The 24236-nt window shown below is 40.1% G+C and overlaps 1 protein-coding gene across 1 annotated transcript; it reads right to left on the bottom strand.

Moving 5' to 3' along the window:
• Positions 1–7270: 7270 nt before the first annotated feature.
• Positions 7271–22349, bottom strand: LOC138091695 (dihydrodiol dehydrogenase 3-like). The gene is made up of 9 exons (XM_068987628.1): positions 22209–22349; positions 15748–15915; positions 15350–15466; positions 14044–14121; positions 13487–13609; positions 12575–12684; positions 11556–11721; positions 9430–9512; positions 7271–7396 (listed from the first exon to the last, which is right to left on the bottom strand). The coding sequence occupies exons 1-9, from the start codon at positions 22290–22292 to the stop codon at positions 7354–7356; spliced, it is 972 nt and encodes a 323-aa protein (XP_068843729.1). The 5' UTR covers positions 22293–22349; the 3' UTR covers positions 7271–7353.
• Between the last annotated feature and the right edge of the window lie 1887 nt (positions 22350–24236).

Below are 24236 nucleotides of genomic sequence, written 5' to 3'. Positions count from 1 at the left end.
CTACTCCAGCTTTCTTTTGCTTTCCATTTGCATGGAATATATTTCTCCATCCTCTCACTTTCAGTCTATATGTGTCTTGAGGTCTGAAGTAGGTTTCTTGTAGACAACACATAAATGGGTCTTGTTTTTGTACCCCATCAGCCAATCTGTGTCTTTTGGTTGGAGCATTTAATCCATTTACATTTAAAGAAATTACTGATATATTTGTTCCTTTGCCATTTTCTTAATTGTTAGGGTTTGATTTTGTAGATCTTTTTCTTCTCTTGTATTTCTTGACTATATAAGTCCCTTTAACATTTGTTGTAAAGCTGGTTTGGTGGTACTGAATTCTCTTAACTTTTGCTTGTCTAAAAAGCTTTTGATTTCTCCATCAATTTTGAATGAGATCCTTTCCACGTAGAGTAATCTTGGTTGTAGATTTTTCCCTTTCAGTACTTTAAGAATATTCTGCCATTCCCTTCTGGCCAGCAGAGTTTCTGCTGCAAGGCCAGCTGTTTAATGTATGGGGTTTCCCTTGTATGTTACTTGTTGCTTTTCCCTTGCTGCTTTTAATATTTTTTCTTTGTGTTTAATCTTTGTTAGTTTGGTTAGTGTCTGTGTTGATGTGTTTCTCCTTGGGTTTATCCTGTATGGGACTCTTTGTGATTCTTGGATTTGATTGATTATTTCCTTTTCCATGCTGGGGAAATTTCCAACTATACTCTCTTTGAAAAGTTTCTCATACACTTTCCTTTTCTCTTCTTCTTTGGAGACCCCTATAATTTGAATATTAGTGCATTTGATAGTGTCCCAGAGGTCTCTGAGACTATCCTCAGTTCTTTTCATTCTTTTTACTTTATTCTTCTCTTCAGGAGTTATTTCCACCATTTTATCTTCCAGCTCTCTGATTCGTTCTCTGCTTCATATATGCTGCTATTGATTCCTTCTAGAATAATTTTAACTTCAATAATTGGGTTGTTTGTCTCTGCATGATTATTCTTTAATTCTTCTAGGTCTTTGTTAATTGATTCCTGCATTATCTCCATTCTGTTTTCAAGGTTTTGGGTCATTTTTACTATCATCATTCTGAATTCCTTTTCAGGTAGTTTGCCTATTTTGTCTTTATTTATTTGGACTTCTGTGCTTCTAGTTTGTTCCTTCATTTGTGCAGTGTTTCTCTGCCTTTTCATTCTTTTTTTTTTTTAACTTATTGTGCTTGAGGTTTCTTTTTCCTAGGCTTCAAGGTTGAATTCTTTCTTCCTTTTGGTTTCTTCCCCCCTGCCCCAAGGTTGGTGAAATGGTTTGTGTAAGCTTCATATAGGGTGAGATTTATGCTATTTTTTTGTTTGTTTATTTTTCCTCTAATGGGCAAGGCTGAGTGAGGTGGTAATCCTGTCTGATGATGACTAGATTTGGATTTTTATTCTGTTTGTTGTTTGGATGAGGTGTCCTACACAGGGTGCTACTGGTAGTTGGGTGATGCCAGTCTTGTATTCAAGTGATTTCCTTTGTGGGAGTTCTGTCTATTTTATACTTCCTAGGATTAGTCCTCTGGCTCTCTACGGTCTTGGATCAGTACTTCCATGCCAAAGGATCAGGGTTTGATCTCTGGTCAGGAACAAAGACTCCACAAGTGGTTTGTTATGGCATTCAGTGCAGTTCAGTTCAGTTACTCAGTCGTATCTGACTGTTTATGACCCCATGAATCACAGCACGCCAGGCCTCCGTGTCCATCACCAACTTCCATAGTTCACTCAGACTCACGTCCATCGAGTCAGTGATGCCATCCAGCCATCTCATCTTCTGTCATCCCCTTCTCCTCCTGCCCCCAATCCCTCCCAGCATCACAGCCTTTTCCAATGAGTCAGCTCTTCACATGAGGTGGCCAAAGTACTGGAGTTTCAGCTTTAGCATCATTCCCTCCAAAGAAATCCCAGGGCTGATCTCCTTCAGAATGGACTGGTTGGATCTCCTTGCAGTCCAAGGGACTCTCAAGAGTCTTCTCCAACACCACAGTTCAAAAGCATCAATTCTTCGGTGCTCAGCCTTCTTCACAGTCCAACTCTCACATCCATACATGACCACAGGAAAAACCATAGCCTTGACTAGACAGACTTTAGTCGGCAAAGTAATGTCTCTGCTTTTGAATATGCTGTCTAGGTTGATCATAACTTTCCTTCCAAAGAGTAAGTGTCTTTTAATTTCATGGCTGCAATCACCATCTGCAGTGATTTTGGAGCCCAGAAAAATAAAGTCTGACACTGTTTACACTGTTTGCCCATCTATTTCCCATGAAGTGATGGGACCGGATGCCATGATCTTCATTTTCTCAATGTTGAGCTTTAAGCCAACTTTTTCACTCTCCTCTTTCACTTTCATCAAGAGGCTTTTGAGTTCTTCTTCACTTTCTGCCATAAGGGTGGTGTCATCTGCATATCTGAGGTTATTGATATTTCTCCTGGCAATCTTGATTCCAGCTTGTGCTTCTTCCAGCCCAGCATTTCTCATGATGTACTCTGCATATAAGTTAAATAAGCAGGGTGACAATATACAGCCTTGATGTACTCCTTTTCCTATTTGGAACCAGGCCATTGTTCCATGTCCAGTTCTAACTGTTGCTTCCTGACCTGCATATAGGTTTCTCAAGAGGCAGGTTAGGTGCTCTGGTATTCCCATCTCTTTCAGAATTTTCCACCAGTTTATTGTGATCCACACAGTCAAAGGCTTTGGCATAGTCAAGAAAGCAGAAATAGATGTTTTTCTGGAACACTCTTGTTTCTTCAATGATCCAGCAGATGTTGGCAATTTGACCTCTGACTCCTCTGCCTTTTCTAAAACCAGCTTGAACATCTGGAAGAGAAGACTCTACACATGGACATCACCAGATCGTCAACAGTGAAATCAGATTGATTATATTCTTTGCAGCCAAAGATGGAGAAGCTCTATACAGTCAACAAAAATAAGACCAGGATCTGACTGTGGCTCAGATCATGAACTCCTTATTGCCAAATTCAGACTCAAATTGAAGAAAGTAGGGAAAACAACTAGACCATTCAGGTATGACCTAAATAAAATCCCTTATGATTATACAGTGGGAGTGAGAAATAGATTTAAGGGACTAGATCTGATAGATAGAGTGCCTGATGAACTATGGACAGAGGTTCGTGACATTGTACAGGAGACAGGGATCAAGACCATTCCCATGGAAAAGAAATGCAAAAAAGAAAAATGGCTGTCTGAGGAGGGCTTACAAATAATTGTGAAAAGAAGAAAAGTGAAAAGCAAAGGAGAAAAGGAAAGATATAAGCATCTGGATGCAGAAGTCCAAAGAATAGCAAGAAGAGATAAGAAAGCCTTCCTCAGCGATCAATACAAAGAAATAGAGGACAACAACAGAATGGGAAAGACTAGAGATCTCTTCAAGAAAGTTAGAGATACCAAGGGAACATTTCATGTAAAGATGGGCTTGATAAAGGACAGAAATGGTCTGGACCTAACAGAAGCAGAAGATACTAAGAAGAGGTGGCAAGAATACACAGGAGAACTGTACAAAAATTATCTTCATGACCCAGATAATCACGAAGGTGTGATCACTCACACTCAACTAGAGCTGGACATCCTGGAATGTGAAGTCAAGTGGGCCTTAGAAAACATCACTACAAACAAAGCTAGTGGAGGTGATGGAATTCCAGTGGAGCTATTTCAAATCCTGAAAGATGATGCTGTGAAAGTGCTGCAGTCAATATGCCAGCAAATTTGGAAAACTCAGCAGCAGCCACAGGACTGAAAAAGGTCAGTTTTCATTCCAATCCCAAAGAAAGGCAATGCCAAAGAATGCTCAAACTACCGCACAATTGCACTCATCTCACACGCTAGTAAAGTAATGCTCAAAATTCTCCAAGCCAGGCTTCAGCAATACATGAACTGTGAACTTCCAGATGTTATGGCATTAAGTGAGATTAAAACACATACTCAAAATAGGAAACCAAAGATGAACTCCAGACAAATGGGAGTTACAAAATCGGTAAATAATAATTAAAATGATGGAATATACACATGTACATATACATCCATAAGCAGAATCAATAGAGTCCAACAAAAATAAAGTACAATCGACTGACCTGGAGAACAAAGGATACCAAAAATGATATCTACCAGTTAAGAACAAAACTAACGAAAGCACAAACTGGAAAACTAAACTAAAGCATGGCGCCAAGTGGGGAATAAAACAATGAAAAAAAAAAAGCTAACAAATATGTTGACAGGAAAGGAAAGAATGAAAGAATAGATATGTGAAGCTAAACAGAAGTAGATAAAATAGATTTATATACATTAAAGATTAACTGCTAGGGGGAAAGAACAGTAGGAAAAGCAAACACAGGAAGATTTTTTAAAAATTAAAGTTAAAAAATTTTTAAAAAGAAAAACAAAAAAAAGGAAGAGGAAAGAAAAAACAAAACAACATAGAAAACTCCACAGAGCTGCAAAGGCCCAACATAAAGGCAGAGGTTTATAGCAACAATAAAAAGTGTGATTGAAAAAAAAAACTCGAAAGATTAATTAGATTTCACAGTGCCAATAAAATCAACAACTACAATGAGGATGGGCAGAGGAAAAAAAAAAAGAAAAAAGATCCATAAGAAACTACACAGCAGGTCAAAACAAGAATAATAATTGTTTTTCTTGAGTCACTGCTGTCAGGATCCTTTCCTTCTCTTTGAGTTACAGTCCACCTCACCTCCCTAGGATGCCCCCCCAACATTGTGCTGGTCTCTGGACCTGCTGTGGGGGCAATTCATTTTCTAATCTGTTCTGACTCCTGTGTGTTCTTGCCTCCAATGTCAACAGCTATCAGAACTAGTGCGTTTTCTTCTGTGGGAGTTCTCAATGTCCTTTTATATATTCCATAGACACAGAGTCTGCATAGCTGATTGTGTAGATTTAATCTGCAACTTATACAGCTGGTGGGAAGGTTTTGGGTCCTCTTCCCTAAACACACTGCCCCTGGGTTTCAATTGTGGTTTTATTTCCACCTCTGCATGTGTGTTGTCCACTGGGGTTTGCTCCTGAGGCTGTCCTGGAGAACCTAGGTTTGTCCCAGAGAGGGCCAGGTGTGAAGGTGGTGTAGCTCCTTGGGTCACAGGGGTTCTGGCAGCACCCAGTACTCAGGAGAGTTGGCGGCTAGGGCATCAGGAAATATAGTGCTCCAGAAGAGTATGGCAATCAGTATTTTCCAATACACTCCAGTATTCTTGCCTGGAAAACCTCCTGATAGACAAGCCTGGCAGGCCACAGTCCACAGGGTTGCAGAGTTGGACACAACCGAAGGGACCCCATGTGTGTAGACACAAGACTTTTTTTTTTTTTTTTTTTTTTTTGCCTGTGACAGTTCTGCCCCAGTGAGGGTTGAACATGAAGGTAGCAGAGCTGCTTGGGTCGTGGGGACCATGGTGCCACCAAATGTGCAGGGAAACAGACTGCCTGAGCCACTGAAGTATTGGCCCTATCAGAGTCTTTTTTCAAGCCTCTGGTACCTGGCCATCAGAAGGCCTCTTCGGCTAGTCTTTGTCCATAGCTCCGCCTGTTCAGGCACTTAGAGGGCTCCTTTGCCTGGGGATCTTTCCTGTTGTTCCATGCATCAAGCACATAGAGGGCCCCCCTTCCCTGTGCCACACCCCGCCCCACAGTGGGGTCCTACTCTGTAAATCAGCACATGAGGCACTTAAAGGGGCACTCCGAGTGGGGTCCTCCTCTGTACTTCCCTGCCTTAGGAGCTCGATGGGTCAGCCTTTCTATTGTTCAGCTACCCATGCTGGTGTGTGGGGAGAGAGAGGCTATGGTGATGGCTCCATCCCCTATGCGTGACTTGGCATTTCCCACCACAGTCTCCTCCCTCACATTCCTTCATCTGTCTCTCCACAGCAGCCCTTGCCCTGGGATTGCTCCACAATCCCTAAGCTCCAGCTCCCAGCCACTGTGCCTTCTAGGGGACTTGCATCCCTGTCCGGGGTGTTGTATGGCTGCGGCAAGAACTGTCTGATTCTCATTCTATTCAGGCTGCCACAGATCAACTGTTTCACACTCAGCCTTAAATGTTTCTCCTCTGACTCAGACAATTGCCCCGCTGTGGGGACTGGACCCCTGCTTCAGTTCCCCCACACGCTGAGGGCAGGTCGAGTCCTACTAACACTCCAGTTTTTCCCTCTAGTTCCTTTGTCCTACAGAGTTCTGTGTGGTTCCATATATTCTTTTCTGCTGGTCAGGTCCTCCTGTCCGCTCTCAGCTGGTGTTCTGTGTGCACTTCTATGTCTGAAGGTGTATTCCTGATGTATCCGAGGAGAGAGATGTACTCCACGTCCACCTACTCATCCGCCATCTTGTTCCTCTACAGAGTGACTTTTTAAAAAACATCAGCTCATGTAACTACTATGCTCAAAACCCAAAATGTAATTCTCCATTTCCCTCAGAGTAAAGTCCTGTCAAAAACCTACATGACACAGACCTCCGGGCCCCACCAGCTCTCTGGCCTTCTCTTCAAATCCTCTCTCCCCACCTCACGAAACTCCACCCACATCAACTGACTTGCTAAATGTTACATGAATACTCATACTTCCTTGACTAGCATTTTCTGTTCCAGAGAAATGCAGGGAGCACAATCTCTATGTTTCAAGGCTCTTTCTTGTACAAATGAGAAGATGTGTGGGATGATGTGTAGTTGTCTCCTCTGGCCAACAGCTGTACAGAAATGGGAGAGATGGTGTAGAAATATCTCCTACAGGCACTTGCCCATTTCTAACAGCTAAATACTCCTGATTTTGTTCACAGTCTCAGCCTCCACTAGACTATTAACTCAAGAATTTCTCATTTTAATTAATATCTATTGATAAAACAATTTCTAGGCAGATGATTAAGAAGTTAAATGAATAAAATTTGCTCCCTTACAGTAAGCAAAATATAATGCTGATTTGTAAATGGTATTTTTAGCTTACCAAGATAATTATGCTGTTAAAAAATAAGTATACAACCTGTAGATTGAAGATTCCTTCTCTTTGTAAGTAAAAAATCACACACATTTGCACAGAAAAATGCACGGAAGTATTATTAAAACGGTTAATCACAGCTTATTTTGATTTTCAATCCTTTGCCATCTTTTTCCTAATTTTGTGTAATTTGTATGTATTTCCTTAATTATCAGAAAAATGGAAGTATTCTTACTTTGAAGTCTTTATTGTTTCATAAAGTGTTAAATGTTTTAAAAGGAAAAGCAAGCTTTCAAAATTTCAGACATTTCATTTAAGCACCTTCACAAACTACAAATATCTTCACTGCCCTAGAAGCAAGACATTCTCAAAGAACCACGGTGAGAGCTGAGAGTCAATATTCTTCAGAGAATGGAAACTCAGGATGACCGACACCACTGAAAGAGAAGAAAGATTCATTTATTAAATCAGCCATCTTGTCATAGAGAACATTATTCTGTGAATGTGGTCAGGATGGGCTAAAACTCTAAATCTACAAACACGTTCCTCATTCTCCCCTGACAAGCACACCTGCAGGTGCCTGCTCCATGTGCACACGGCACCTACACGTCCAGTCCCAACATTCACGTGTGATCTCCACTCCACAGTGACAGGTAGTTGGACTCAAGTTACAATTTATATGAGAGCACAAGACCTAGGGCTCACTGTGGAGGCCATTTCACACACAGGGAGAACTTCTTCGGTCCCTAGTTGATGAAAAGTGCACAAATTAGCTGCCCTTTTCCACACATCCATGGATAAGCAAATACTGAGCACTCCAAAAATACAGAGCACCTCCATTAGGAACTTGTCATCTATAGGAGAGCTACTATGCACACCTGAATAATCACACAGTTCAAAGCAGGATTATTACCTTTTTAATTTATAATGTAGTCAAAACATTGGTTATGCAGTAATTACTATTACTGCTTTTTTCATTTTTCCTGTGTTTCTACTTTTCTTTCAGAATTTGTCTTTTTCAATTTGACTCATAAAAGAGTGCATTCTGAGCAATTCCCAGTACCAGGAGCCTGGCTCAGGTCATTATCTGAGCCCACAACAGAGTACAGAAAAGTAAGTATCCACGTTTTTTTCAATTATCATGTCTTTTATCAGAAGCATGATAGCTGCTATAAAAACAATAGGGAGAGTTTTGAAATCTTTCACTGGAAACAAAATCTTCATTTCACCAATAATTGGTATTCCCTTCTCTCTAAATTCCCTTCCAACATCTCCCTGTATGATTAGCCCTCTGTCCCTTCAATCCTGACATCTTCCTGCAGTAATTGGGCAGCTGGAATTCAATGTTAATGACTAAATCAAAGTCAAGATGGTAGGGGTTCCCCAGGGGATGGACCCCAATGGACAAATATAACAATGGTGTGAGTTTTGACTCAAGAAACCACAGAAACCCAGATGATCTTACCTGAGTGTGTCCTGCTAAGCAGTCACTCACTGGAGGGTCAGTTAAGCTCAAGATCTACTTGTAATTCAGTTTTGTGAGACAACAAGGATGAAGACGTGGAAGTTGTAATAGGGAAGAAAGGGCAGTGAAGAGATAGATTTGTAGGAAGTAGATGGTGTCTTGGTGAAGAAATGCCCATAAGGGAGAATGTCCACCAGACCCTTAGGGGACAGGGTGGGACAGGCCCATGTGACATCATAGCACTGATGGATGTTGGCCTTTCTAGGACCTTCCTCCATTAAAAAACATCTACAATACATTTTATAGTTGTGTTGGGGTTAACATGATTGCAGGCTTCCTAGGTGGCTCAGTGGTAAAGGATCCACCTGCAAAGCAGGAGACATGGGTTTGATCCCTGAGTCAGCAAATCCCCTGAAGAAGGAAATGGCAACTCACTTCAGTATTCTTGCCTGTGAAATCCCAGGGACAGAGGAGCCTGGTGGGCTACAGTCCACCAAGAGCCCATTTCCAAGAGTTGGAAATGACTGACTAAATAACAACAACAAAACTTGAATGCAATTCATGATGGATTCATTATTATACAGTTATTATTAATATAATAATTTTCCACTGATATAGAAAGAAATAGAGATTAAACATGTTCATAGGACCCTGAAAGAATACAGGGCTGCAGGCACCTTGCCCTCTGTGTTACCTGGGTCCCTCAGCCTTGAGAGGAGGTACACCAGGCATAGGGATTAAGGGCACAAAGTAGTGAATTCACCAGGATGTCAACTCAGTGATTTTATTGATGGGCTGGCCTGGGCCCCATCACATTCCTCTTGGTCAGAGACAGAGCCCTGGAGGAAACCTCTGGTCTGAGGTCTGCAGGAAGCCCCTGGTTTACTCCTACTCTAGGAATCAGCACTGTTTTCCTAGATTTAAGCTTTTTAAAAGCTAAGTTCTCCTGCTGACCTGCCTACTACAGAAAACAGCATTTGTGGGAAACATCGGCAAGTCACTTACAGGTGAAATTCGTAATATTTTATATTTCTGTTGAGGCCATCGATTGCTTTCATGTCTTCTGGAGTCAGTTCAAAGTCAAACACCTGGAAGGAAGAAGAATCACATTGACCTATCCCTCAAGGAGCCGGCCTCCCCCAGGGACTGGAGGACTTTCCAGCTGTATGGAGACACAAAGAGGAGACAGGGAAGCCATGTCTGTCCTCAGTTTCCAGATGAACAAGCCTGGGACCTTCTGCTGAGTTCTCACCTCTCCCTTCCCACACCTTCTCCTTCTCTGTCCACCTCACAAACATTACAGTGCATCAGTTGCTTATCTTTCTAAGTGAATTACTTCAGACAAAAAAAGAAGAAATCTGAAGTCGTTTTTTTTTTTTTCAAAACACTCTGCTTTTAAACACTCCTAACTTGATACCTGTACCTGAGTTGACATTAGACTGATTGCCTCTCCCCAACACACCCTAAGGGTGACAGCATTCGGCTAAAGCAATGTGGGAAGGAGGCTCCCCTGAGAAAGCCTGTTCAGGAATCTGATATCAAACTACTCATTATCTATGATTGGATCTAAAAGAAAACTTTATGTATATACTTTCCTGGAGAAAGTTATGAGAAGTGTTTAAACATTAAGGAACAACAAATTATTAAAAATTCACATCATAACAAAGAAATGGAAAGCTCAATTTTGTAAAGAAATTCATTTTCTCTGAAGTGATCTCTTGTTTCAATGCAACATGAACCAAAGATTTAAACACATATTCTGTTGTGGAAGTTGGTATAGTGGTACTAAATTTTAAATAAGAGAAGAACTAGTCAAAAGCAGTCAAGACATCCTTAAAATAAAAGAACATACCATACTAAAAAGCAAAACTTATTTTTTTACTTCAGTAACACAGTACAGAAATAGTTAAATAAACAAGAGTGGGCAGAAATGTACTTATGGACACTTGATATGTGGCAGAGTTGACAAGGAAAACGAGGAAATGGACAGTTGTTTTAGTTATTCAGTCACTTAGTATGTCCGACTCTTTGTGACCCAAAAGGAAGAGGTTTTTCTCCCCACTCACTGACTGAGAATCATATCACTGTGCTGAAAAGAAGACTAGGTTAGTTGCCTTATTCTAGGCAATAAAAACTATACAGAGAAGTCTTCAGGCTCCTCTAACAAGAGCCACATCCATCTGTTAAAGCAGAACTCCCGAGCTGCTCAGCACTGAACTGCAAATACACAAAAGAGCCCAGCCTAGAGGACAAGAGCTGAGCTGAGTGCAGGCTCATTTTCAAACCACAGATTCAGATACATAAATGAACTCTGCATTAAATCCTGAAACTGGGGAGAGTTTCCTGCACAGTTAAGGGCACAATAATGGTCTCCTGCTGCTGCTGCTGCTGCTGCTAAGTTGCTTCAGTCATGCCTGACTCTATGCGACTCCATAGACGGCAGCCCACCAGGCTCCCCCGTCGCTGGGATTCTCCAGGCAAGAACATTGGAGTGGGTTGCCATTTCCTTCCCCAATGCATGAAAGTGAAAAGTGAAAGTGAAGTCACTCAGTCATGTCCAACTCTACAAATACATAAAAAGAGAAACAACCTAGCTAAAGTGGACAAAGTCATTAAGAGGAACTTCACAAAGACAGAAACTCAAAAAAATTAAATGTATTAATATGAAAGCCTATTAGTATTCAGGGAAATATTAATAAAACCACAAGGCTTTGGAAGTTAAAGATAATTTTTGTGCGCCCAAATTCACATGTTATGGTGTTAAAAATGGAGCTTTTGTGGGAGGAGTAGGTCATGATGGCAGAGCCCTCACAAATGAGATTTCAAGAATATCATATTCATATAAGAGACTTGGGAGAGCTCTGTTTCCCCTCCAACATGTAAAGATACAAGGAGAAGCCTGTGACCTGGAGGAGAACCCTCACCCAACCACATAGGTACCCTGATCTCAGATCTACAGCTTCACAACTGTGAGAAACAAATTTAATTTTTTTCATAGCCACTCAGCCTGTAGTGTTTTCATAGAGCAGTTCAAACAGTCTAAGAAAAATCACATGATGCAATTTTATCAATTGAAAGAGAAACTAAGATATTTTCCTTAGGAGCCCTCTGCCCACAGCCCTGCTCGTCACCTGCATGTTCTCTTTGATCCACTTCTTGTTGTTACCCTTGGCCAGAACCACAACCCCACGTTGTATCTGGTAGCGAAGGGCAACCAGAGCTGCCGTTTTCTTGTGCTTTTGGGCAATGGCAGAGAGAACCGGGTCCTCCAGGAGAACGGGTTGGTTTGGGTTCACCCTGGAAGGAATTTCAGAAATGCTGAGGAGCTGAGTCTCTAAGGAGGCTTCTCAAACAGACCAAGTAGGTCCACTCCAGACCAGTGCTTCCCAAAGTCTGGTCCAGGGACCGGCAGCATCAGCATCACTTGGGATATTATTAGAAATACAAATTCCACAGCTGAGCTGAAGACAAACTGAATCAGAACCTCAACTGTGTCACTTCCCATGCTGTGTTTACAGAGCTCTGCAGGTGATTCGGATGCATTATTCAGTTGAGAACAAATGCCAAATTGTGGATTATTTTCTTTAATTCTCAGGGGTTATTTTTCTTCTGCAATCAAGGGCATGAATAGAGAAAAAGTAGGGAAAGCCCAAGAATTCTTTTCAAATTTCACTTTTTAAGGTATTGATAAAAATTGAGTAGTCTCAAAAATAAGAGACGTTCATTTCATCATTATTTTTCCAGGATGTTCACAGAAATGCTTCAAATTGAAATGTTTTCTATCATGATATACCAAGCAGTTACATATTATCCAAATTTTAGATATGGGTTAAGTGAGGCTTGCAACATCTGTTTTTACAAATGTGTTCATTAGTTAATAAGTAAATCATGAAATCAGCTTGTGTCTCTTGTCTCAACTGGGTGATTACATGTAGATTTCAATGCAGACATTTGTTATTGATGAGTCTACAAGCTAATACAATGTAGAAAAATTGTCTGGGTGATGGGAAGATAAAAGAGAAGGATTAATTTCAACCCACCCCTCTCTCCCTACTGCCTATGAGAGTTATCTGAGTGCTGTATTATTTAAATGTTTCATCAAAAATTGAATTTCAAGGAAACTCCAGATGTCTTCATTAGGATTCAATACCATTCTTTTACTCGTTGGGATCCCAGAGCAGCATAGGCAACAAGAACGATTTCATGTGACTTGCAGAAATACAACAGTTTGCTCTGGTTGAGATAAGGGTGACATTCCACCTGTAGAATGCCCAAAGAGAAGAGTGTCAGATTATATGCAAATGCAATATTAATATGACAGAGAAAGACTAAAAGTTTTCAAAGACTAAAGGAAAGACTAGAACATTAAATGAAAACTGGAAATGTCAACATTTACAGAGAAACAGAGAAAAGTGTATTTATACAGTTAATTTTATGATAGACATGGATGGGAGAACCAGTCAAATATTGAGTAATCAAAAGCTGTGCTCTACATTTCAGTAGATGTTCCTGAGTAAATATTTCATATATTACTAGTATCACCTTGAGCCTTTAACTTCACCCTCTAACCTGGATGATTTTCATCACCTCCAACACATTTTTCTGAACTATGCTCCCTGTTTAAGACTCATAAATGCTGAGACAACTAGACCAAGAATTCAGACATCAGAACCCCACACAAACCCTTAAAATCCATCTCAGCTGTTTTGACTCTTTATTAATTTACTTCTGGTTCCATGTTTTTATCATCTTCCTTCCTGTATGCAGTTCTCTTCAGGGCACTTTTCCCTCCATCTGCTTATCCTTTCATCTCAGGGAAACGCCTCCTTCCTCTAGTTCTGAATTCTACCCACAGTTTAGAAGGAAGGCATCCCACCTTTTCCACCCAGACTGTCAAGCAGATATACTGCTACAGATTCTACTCACACCATACAGAGAGGCTCTTCAACTAGAATCCTCTGACCCGCAAAAGTCAGATGAACAGCAGGGGAGGACAGACATCTGGTTCCAGGGCAAGAAGGAGGTTGTGAAGAGCAGGAGGGAGATGAGCCGAGCTGCTCACCTGGTTGCAGACAGGCTTGTACTTGAGCCCTGGCTTGTTCAGGATCTTCTCTAGCTGCTTGTGGTTGAAGTTGGACACCCCGATGGACTTGGTCAGCCCTGCATCCTTACACTTCTCCAGGGCCTGGGAGGGAGGGGTGGTGAACAGTCATGAACAGTCATTTGGAATGGGCAATAGAATAAGAATAAATGCTGAAAAACATCAGTAACCACACTCATCCATCAAGAATTACCCTTGACTATCAAGAAGAAAAATCAGGAAGAAGGTCATGTTATAAAAAGAAAAACTACTGCCCCCACCTTAAAAAAAAAAACCCAGAAAAGATATATCACATGGAAGGAAAAAGACACCTGTCTACACTGCCCCAAATTCTCCTTTTCCATTCCTCTCTGTGAACATTTCAGCAATGGTTTCCTCTCCACAACCCCAGCATCCATGCCCTTAGATTCATGAACTGCTGAGTCTGATGGTCCACAGCCCATTCTCACAGGTGGAAGAAATGAAGGAGGTTCCCCCTCTTCTGGCTCCCCCTTTGGTTCTCTCCTCCCTGGACTCACCTCCCACGTGCGACAGAAATCCACTGAGTCAAATATCAGTTTTCCATTTTCATCTTTTGGAAATAATTCCTCCCCTGGCTGGAATAGAAGAAGTCATTTTAGACATGTCACAAAATGATTTATCTGCATTTACAGGCTGCCAGGCACCAGGGAGTAAACCTCCATCAGGTAGCTTCACAAATTTCTAAATATTAATATTTGCAAAGTGATTTGCACATATGGAGTTGTCAGCAATACCTTTAAAAAGGAGGCTTATTCCAATCTCTTATACTCAATATATGTTGTAATAAATACAATTTTTCTAGGTCCTAAAAGGGACTCACATTGACTTCTCTGAATTTTGTCTGCTCCTTGTACTTGCCAATTTTGAAATGCCTTTTTGGGCTGGAAATGGCTGTAAGTTACATGACATAATTTCCAGAATAAAAATTGTAGTCTTCATATGGCTAGGTATCAGACTTTTCCCTCTGAGCATCAGGTGCCCTAGGGCAAGCATGTGAATCAGCAAGGTTGTCTTTAGGTGAATATGGAATGTGGATGATCTACACATGCTCTCAAATATTTGTGACCATGAGCCTCAAACTGCCCCAAGGTTATATTTGCCTCCAGTGGAAAATGTTCAGTAAAAAATAAAGTAAATCATGAGTAGTGTCCTGATAAGGGATAGAAGAAAGGAGACATTTCTGAACACTGCTGAAAATCCTCAAAACACTGTGTCCGGGACTTGCCATCTACATAGTCCACTAAGCGATTTTGCATTAGATAGCTTGAGTTTATTTCTGTAACTTGAAACCAAGAGTTCTAAGTAAACCACCATTCTTAATGGCTAAGTGCAGTCTACAAACCTCATCGTGAAGACAGGCAGGGGTGTAGGCCATGTCTCCCAACTTCCTATACAGTTAAGAGATTTAACTCACCCAGAGGAAGCACCACCAAATCTGCTCAACTTGAAAGAGTAGAAGACAAGATTAACTCATCATGTTCAATGTAAGGCAGTGTCATGCTCACCACAGCTGCACCAAACTCTTGGTTCATGAAATCCCCAGACACTCAGGAGTCATAACAAGGACTGTGTGCAGAACTGGCTGATTTCTCTTTCCTTTAGTTTTTCAGGCAGAGCCTCAGATTATTAACTCCTTTCAAAAACTCAGTAAAAAGATGATTACGAATAATTATTTGGGGGATTCTACTCTAGTGTAATCATCCTTTCAACCTACTAAGAAAAATCTTTATTCAACCATCCATGCAAGTTGATACGCATTCTAACACAAGATATAACATTGACGTGATCACACAAATTTATAACCTTCAGAGCCAGTGGATAATGCATAATATAGAGATCGACATAGTCCAGTTGAAGATTTTTCAGTGACTTTTCCAAGGCTGGTCGGACCAACTCTGGTCGAAGGGAAGTTAACCAAAGCTGCAGAAGTTAAAGAATGAAAGTTGCATTAATAATAAACAAGGTAATTTTTTTTTTTGAAGCTTGTGTGATATTACTTCCCCTACCAAGGATGGAATCCCAGCTCATGGCAGTAAAGCACCAAGTTTTAAACACTGAACCATCAGGGAACTCTAATACTTTAGGAATATACCAATAAGCATAGTTCGGCCAACAACTCTTCACCAAAGGATCCTATTATGTAATTGTCACCTGGGCACAATCACTTGCACACATGCACACACACACAACACACACTGTACCTTTGAAGTGCAGAATATGTCTTCTCTCTTCACAGTGCCATCTGCAATCTTGCTTCGAATGGCCTGGCCAACCTCCTCTTCATTTTGGTAGGCATGAGCACAGTCAATATGGCGGAACCCAATCTCTATAGCAAATGGGGTGAATTCCAGAGCTTCCCTCTTAGCAACCTACATAAGCAACAAAGGTACAAGTTGAATACCCACATAAGATATTGCTAGGCACAAGCTTTGATCTTCCCAAGAGTCAAATTTTTTCTATGTCTTTGGTTAGTTCTGTATGTATAGTGATGAACCCATGACAGTTTCCCTTAACATTCCTAATAAGTAATTAAATGAACACTAGCCAGGAACCCTTCAACTTCAGGTGATCCGTGGCTGGTTGCTGGTATCAGAGGATGGCAAAACCACCTTTAGGTTCAGTGATTTGATGAAAGAACCCAAAGAACTCAACAAAATGTTGTAGTCATGAATATGATTTATAATGGGAGGTGTTTGAAGCAAAAGGAGCAAAGTTACAAGGTGCCTGGTAAAAGTACCAAGAACCAAGGTGAAAGCTTCTGAGACTTCTATCTACCAGTGAAGCCACACAGAATACACCCAAAAACATACAAAAAAAAAAAAAAGCTGTATCTTTTCAAGGTGTAAAATGTGATATTCTCATATAAGTTATTGTTGTTATTCACTTGCTCAGTCGTGTCTGACTCTTTGCAACCCCATGGACTGCAGCACTCCAGGTTTCACTGTTCTTCACCATCTCCCAGAGTTTGCTCAAACTCGTGTCCTTTGAGCCAATGACGCCATCAAACCATCTCATCCTCTGTCCCCTCCTTCTCCTCTTGCTCTAAATCTTTCCCAGAATCAGGGTGTTTTCCCATAAGTTGTCACTAACATCAAGTAGCCAAAGTATTGGAGCTTCAGCTTTAGCATCAGTCACTCCAAGGAATAGTCAGGGTTGGTTTCCTTTAGGATTGACTAGTTTGATCTGCTGGCTGTCCAGGGGACTTCAAGAGTCTTCACTAACATCACTGTTCAAATACATCAAGTCTTTTGTTGTTGTTGTTTTTGATGGTGACAGTGTTGGTCTGTATTTTTATTTTATTTTTTTTAATTTTACTTTATTTTACTTTACAATACTGTATTGGTTTTGCCATACATCAACGTGAATCCACTATGGGTGTACATGAGTTCCAAATCTTGAACGCCGTCCCACCTCCCTCCCTATACCATCTCTCTGGGTCATGCCAGTGCACCAGCCCCAAGCATTATATATCCTGCACTGAACCTAGACTGGGACTGGTGATTCATTTCTTACATGATATTATACATGTTTCAATGTCATTTTCCCAAATCATCCCACCCTCTCCTTCTCCCAGAGTCCAAAAGTCTGTTCTATACATCTGTGTCTCTTTTGCTGTCTCGCATACAGGGTTATCATTACCATCTTTCTAAATTCCATATATATGCATTAGTATACTATATTGGTGTTTTTCTTTCTGGCTTACTTCACTCTGTATAATAGGCTCCAGTTTCATCCACCTCATTAGAACTGATTCAAATGTGTTCTTTTTAATGGCTGAGTAATACTCCATTGTGTATATGTACCACAGCTTTCTTATCCTTTCATCTGCTGATGGACATCTAGGTTGCTTCCATGTCCTGGCTATTATAAACAGTGCTGCGATGAACACTGGGGTACACGTCTCTTTCAATTCTGGTTTCCTTGGTGTGTATGCCCAGCAGTGGGATTGCTGGGTCATAAGGCAGTTCTATTTCCAGTTTTTTAAGGAATCTCCACCCTGATCTCCATAGTGGCTGTACTAGTTTGCATTCCCACCAACAGTGTAAGAGGGTTCCCTTTTCTCCACACCCTCTCCAGCATTTATTGCTTGTAGACTTTTGGATCACAGCCATTCTGCCTGGTGTGAAATGGTACCTCATTGTGGTTTTGATTTGCATTTCTCTGATGATGAATGATGTGAGCATCTTTTCACATGTTTGTTAGCCATCTGTATGTCTTCTTTGGAAAAATGTCTATTGAGATCTTTGGCCCATTTTTTGATTGGGTCATTTATTTTTCTGGAATTGAGCTGCAGGAGTTGCTTGTATATTTTTGAGATTAGTTGTTTGTCAGTTGCTTCATTTGCTATTATTATCTCCCATTTCGAAGGCTGTCTTTTCACCTTGCTTATAGTTTCCTTTGTTGTGCAGAAGCTTTTAATTTTAATTATACCCCATTTGTTTATGTTTGCTTTTATTTCCAATATTCTGGAGGGTGGTTCATAGAGGATCCTGCTGTAAATTATGTCAGAGAGTGTTTGGCCTATGTTCTCCTCTAGGAGTTTTACAGTTTCTGGCCTTACATTAAGATCTTTAATCCATTTTGAGTTTATTTTTGTGTATGGTGTTAGAAAGTGTTCTAGTTTCATTCTTTTACAAGTGGTTGACCAGTTTTCCCAGCACCACTTGTTAAAGAGATTGTCTTTTCTCCATTGTATATTCTTGCCTCCTTTAAAGATAAGGTGTCCATAGGTGTGTGGATTTATCTCTGGGCTTTCTATTTTGTTCCCTTGATCTATATTTCTGTCTTTGTGCCAGTACCATACTGTCTTGATGACTGTGGCTTTGTAGTAGATCCTGAAGTCAAGTTCATAGCAATAAAGGCATACTTCAAGAAACAAGAAAAAAGTAAAATAAAAAACCTAACTCTACACCTAAAGCAACTAGAAAAGGAAGAAATGGAGAACCCCAGAGTTAGTAGAAGGAAAGAAATCTTAAAAATTAGGGCAGAAATAAATGCAAAAGAAACAAAAGAGACCATAGCAAAAATCAACAAAGCCAAAGCTGATTCTTTGAAAGGATAAATAAAATTGACAAACCATTAGCCAGACTCATCAAGAAACAAAGGGAGAAAAATCAAATCAATAAAATTAGAAATGAAAATGGAGAGATCACAACAGACAACACAGAAATACAAAGGATCATAAGAGACTACTCTCAGCAATTATATGCCAATAAAATGGACAACGTGGAAAAAAATGGACAAATTCTTAGAAAAGTACAACTTTCCAAAACTGAACCAGGAAGAAATAGAAAATCTTAACAGACCCATCACAAGCACAGAAATTGAAGAAATCAGAAATCTTCCAGCAAACAAAAGCCCAGGTCCAGATAGCTTCACAGCTGAATTCTACCAAAAATTTTGAGAAGAGCTAACACCTATCCTACTCAAACTCTTCCAGAAAATTGCAGAGGAAAGTAAACTTCCAAACTCATTCTATGAGGCCCCATCACCCTAATACCAAAACCTGACAAAGATGCCACAAAAAAAGAAAACTACAGGCCAATATCACTGTTGAACATAGATGCAAAAATCCTTAACAAAATTCTAGCAATCAGAATCCAACAACACAATAAAAAGATTATACACCGTTACCAAGTGGGCTTTATCCCAGGGATGCAAGGATTCTTCAATATCTGCAAATCAATCAATGTAATTCGCCTCATTAACAAATTGAAAAATAAAAGCCATATGATTATCTCAATAGATGCAGAGAAAGCCTTTGACAAAATTCAACATCCCTTTATGATTAAAAAAAAAAAACTCTCCAGAAAGCTGGAATAGAAGGGTCTTACCTCAACATAATAAAAGCTGTATATGACAAACCCACAGCAAACATTATCCTCAATGGTGAAAATTGAAAGCATTTTCCCTAAAGTCAGGATCAAGAGAAGGGTGCCCACTTTCACCACTACTATTCAACATAGTTCGGAAGTTTTGGTCATAGCAATCAGAGCAGAAAAAGAAATAAAAAGAATCCAAATTGGAAAAGAAGAAGTAAAACTCTCACTGTTTGCAGATGATATGATTCTCTACGTAGAAAACCCTAAAGACTCCACCAGAAAATTACAAGAGCTAATCAATGAATATAGTAAAGTTGCAGGATATAAAATCAACACACAGAAATCCCTTGCATTCCTATACACTAATAATGAGAAAGTAGAAAAAAAATTAAGGAAACAATTCCATTCACCATTGCAATGAAAAGAATAAAATACTTAGGAATATATCTACCAAAAGAAACTAAAGACCTATATATATATATAACTATAAAACACTGGTGAAAGAAATCAAAGAGAACACTAATAAATGGAGAAATATACCATGTTCATGGATCGGAAGAATTAATATAATGAAAATGAGTATACTACCCAAAGCAATCTACAGATTCAATGCAATCCCTATCAAGCTACCAGCGGTATTTTTCACAGAGCTAGAACAAATAATTTCACAACTTGTATGGAAATACAAAAAACCTCAAATAGCCAAAGCAATCTTGAGAAAGAAGAATGGAACTGGACAAATGCATCAATTCTTTGGTGCACAGCCTTCTTTATGGTCCAGCACTTACATCCATACACGAACATGACTACTGGAAAAACCATAGCTTTGACAATATGTACCTCTGTGGGCAAAGTAATGTCTCTGCTTTTTAATACACTGTCCAATATTGTTATAACTTTTCTTCCAAGGAGCAAGTGTCTTTTAATTTTCTGGCTACACATCATTCACAGTAATTTTGTAGACAAAAAAGAAAAAAAAAAAGAGTCTGTCACTGTTTCCATTGTTTCCCCATCAATTTGCCATGAAGTTATGGGACAGGGTGCCATAGTTTTTCAAATGTGGAATTGTAAACCAGGTTTTTCACTCTCCACTTTCACCTTCATCAAGAGGCTGTTTAATTCCTCTTCATTTTCTGCCATTATGGTGGTGTCATTTGCATATCTCAGGTTACTGATATTTCTCACAGCAATCTTGATTCCATATAAGTATCCATTCTTAATAATTACCACAAGCAAGCTAGTTAACACCATCATCTCACATGGCTACCTTTTAGAAGTGCTTGTAAGAAGATATAGATCTAGTCTCTACAAAATCTCAAGAGATAGCCCATTATTTTTAACTATAGTCAACTTGCTGTACATCAGGTCTCCAGAATTATGCCTCTTACAACAGAAGGTTGTACCCTTGACCAACATCTTTCCATTTTTCCCAGGCTTGTCACCAGCTTCTGGTCACCATAATGCTACTCTCCCTTCTATGAGTACCACTATTTTAGATTCCACCTACAAAGAGATCATGCAGTATTTGTCTTTCTGTTTCTGGCTTACTTCACTTGTGATTGCAAATGGACTAACTTTGTCTTCAGTGCTCAATAATATTCCATTTCTTTTTATGTGATTCAGAATCTTTCTCATTTCAAGGAGGTAGATAATTGGGGTAACAGACTTCTGCTGGGTCTAGTTCTGGTTTTTCTTAAATGCCCAGACATGTGGGGATGGGCTTCCCTGGTGGCTCAGACAGTATAAAATCTGTCTGCAATGCAGGAGACCTGGGTTCGATCCCCAGGATAGGAGATCCCCTGGAGAAGGGAAAGGCTACCCACTCCAGTACTCTTGCCTGGAGAATTCCACAGACTATACTGTGCATGGGATCACAAAGAGTCAGACACGACTGAGTGGTGTTCACTTTCAGGGATGTACCTGGGAATGAGCCCATGAGCTTCAGTAACAGCCCTGTCCCCTTCCTCTCCTCAATCCAATGTGCTCTATGAAGTAAACAAGTTCTGTCTTCTATCTGCAAAGTGTCTCTTAATAATTTTTCCATTTTATAAATTAGAATAGTGAGCCTCAAAGTATAAGTCCAGTCCCTTGTCACATCTACTCTAAAGACAAGATAGACAGAAAACTTTCTGGCTTCCAGTCTAGAGACTTGTCCACTAACCCCTCTTATGACCAAGCACTGCAGACCATACTTTAATAAAAACACATTACAAAACCCCAGGATACATTACAAAACCTGGCCTATAAGATTGTATCTTATCCCCTCAAGTGATACTAAGGTTCCCATCAGAAGAAGTTTCCAAGCAGAAACAGGAGCACAAGGCAAAATGCAGCTGGAGTGCTTCTTGCCTGGCACCAAGCAGATATCCCACAGTAGAAAAGCAATTCTTTTCCATTAGTTTTCAGTCACCTCATCTTCAGGACCTTCCACCTCAAATACTTCTCTGGGTCATGTATTATTGGAAGCAGGAAAGAGCTCTTGAACTAATAAAACATACATAAAAACCTTGCAACTGTAGTCACCCACAAAGGAAAGCAGCTGACAGTCAGTGATCTTGACAGCCGAGTCTCACCTCTTCTGCCAAGCTGGGAAAGAGATGGAAAGTGGAGGGGAACCCAGACCCAGAGTAATCTACAGATGAGCACAGTTTCATAACCCTGAGGCAGAGTGAAGACTGAATGCTCTCTCCTCTTTCATAGGGCATGGTTCTGGCCTGGTTAGTGGAATGATGTGATCCTCCCAGAGTCACACAGGAGCTCAGTGCTTGACAACCCAAGTCCCTTTCACTCATGTTATATCCACTACTATTTATATCTTGACCTACAACTGCTACTGTTACCTCTGGAGGTGCATAGGTTCCAAATCCCAGGACAGGAATGAAGTGGCCGTCATTAAGTTTCACTCTCTTGCTTTTGGGATCCATTGCCTATTTCTCCTTGGAGTAAGCAGACTGATGTTTTTCTTCTTTCTTCCCAGGTTAAGAATAACAGGAAGGTAACACCCCAGCTGCACCATCCAATGTTAGCAGATATATTGCAGGAGGAGCATGATTAAACCAGTTTCCATTGAGTAAGAACAGGATTGAAATCAATTAGCTTGTTTGCTTTTTTCTTTTTTTAGCAGTAAAACACTATTATATAATGATGATATGTGCTGAATAATTATTGACTATATTTTAGACTAGAAACTTCCACAAGAGCAATAGTTTTTATTTTTCTATTACAAAGCCAATCTCGATCAAACGTCAGTTGAAACAATGGTCTTACAGTACAAACATACACGAATACATAAATCACACAATCCAAAAGTGTTTAATAAGCATTTTTTAAAATGTTAACCTTTAATGAAGAATCAAAACTTCAAATGAAAATAAATTTGCCTTTTTACATTTTCCATCAGCAAAATTATTATGCTTTACAGACCTGACTGGTGAAATCCTGAACATGATATGGAAACCAGACATTTGGCCAAAGTGCTTATTGGAGGTTAATTATTAATAGTTTAAGGATATCATGTGCAGTGTGCAAACTCTGAGTGTTCTTACCTGTACTTAGTTATATAACTCCAATAGTACTCTCATAATGTAACTGACACATATTTTACATAATTTAAAAACTGTTCCACATTATTCATGAAAGAAAAACCTATAAACAAATTAAAATACAACAAATTTGGAAAGAGTAATGGAAATTGTGATGCACTTATAGACAGGGATATTGTGAAGACAAATAAAATTTAACATGTGCAGTGATGTCAGCAAAAAGGTGAGATGGGAGGATGGAAATCTCCCATGGAAAGACAAGAAAAGAAAGAGAAGGCAGCTGAAAAACCTCATAGGAGCTCTGGAAAACAGCCACACAAAGATCTATAGCCAAAAAAAAGTGAAGAGACAACTAGGAAAAATCCAGAACAGAACTACAGAAAATTTCATCATATATTACTCACCTGTACCCTCCTCCTGCCTGGGGCAGTGCAGTCTTGATCAGTTCCAGTTGCCTCCCTCAAACCAGAATGATCAGAGAAAACCTTATGTGCAATGTTCCAACCTACCTGGAGATGTATGTATGTATGTATAGTGTATATGTATGTGTATATATATATATATATATATGTGTGTGTGTGTGTGTGTATGTATGTATGTATGTATATACATATACATACATACAGGGACTCAGGACAAAGGAATAAAGGTGGAGACACAGACTAGACCATGTATTAATAAAACCCTGAAGAGAACTGGGGTGTGGCTTTGGAGGACACAGGACATTCAAAAAACAGTCATAAATTTACCGGAATCAGAAAGCAATTCTCAGGCCAGGCACGATGATGACTCAGAAATGACTGAGACCCCCTTAGCTTTCTTGCTGGGCTGATCCCAGGACTAGGAGCATGATGAGCAAACTAATGAAGAAGTCATGACAAGAAACAAATCTACCAAGAGCAAATTTTTACCTGCTGTTTCAAGTACCCAATGATGAACACAAACACACACAGGAATACACACACACACACACAGCAACACACACAGGAAAATACACACACACATCTGGATGGGGCAGTGCACACTTATAAGGGATGGAATGATTTTGGACCCACCATCAGAGTTCTGCTCCAGCACCTTGGGATTCACACAGTCCAGTAGGGTGGGTACACCCAGTGAGCACAGAAGCTTCTGCTCACACTTGGCTCTGGTGTAACCTCTCTCCCCTCCCACCAAGCTGCCAGCATGCCCTAGGGAAGGGGTGACCCTGCCAACATCAGCTCCAGCTCTGCCCCCACATCCTCTGAGCACAAAGACTGCACAGGAACCTGTCCACACATGGACACCCCTGCAAGACCAGAACAAGTTTTTCACCTAATTTCGTAG

This window comes from Capricornis sumatraensis, chromosome 15, assembly GCF_032405125.1.
Source record: "Capricornis sumatraensis isolate serow.1 chromosome 15, serow.2, whole genome shotgun sequence".
Lineage (NCBI taxonomy): Eukaryota > Metazoa > Chordata > Mammalia > Artiodactyla > Bovidae > Capricornis > Capricornis sumatraensis.
The sequence above is the reverse complement of the archived record's forward strand: the minus strand, read 5'-3'. Positions and strand labels throughout refer to the sequence as shown.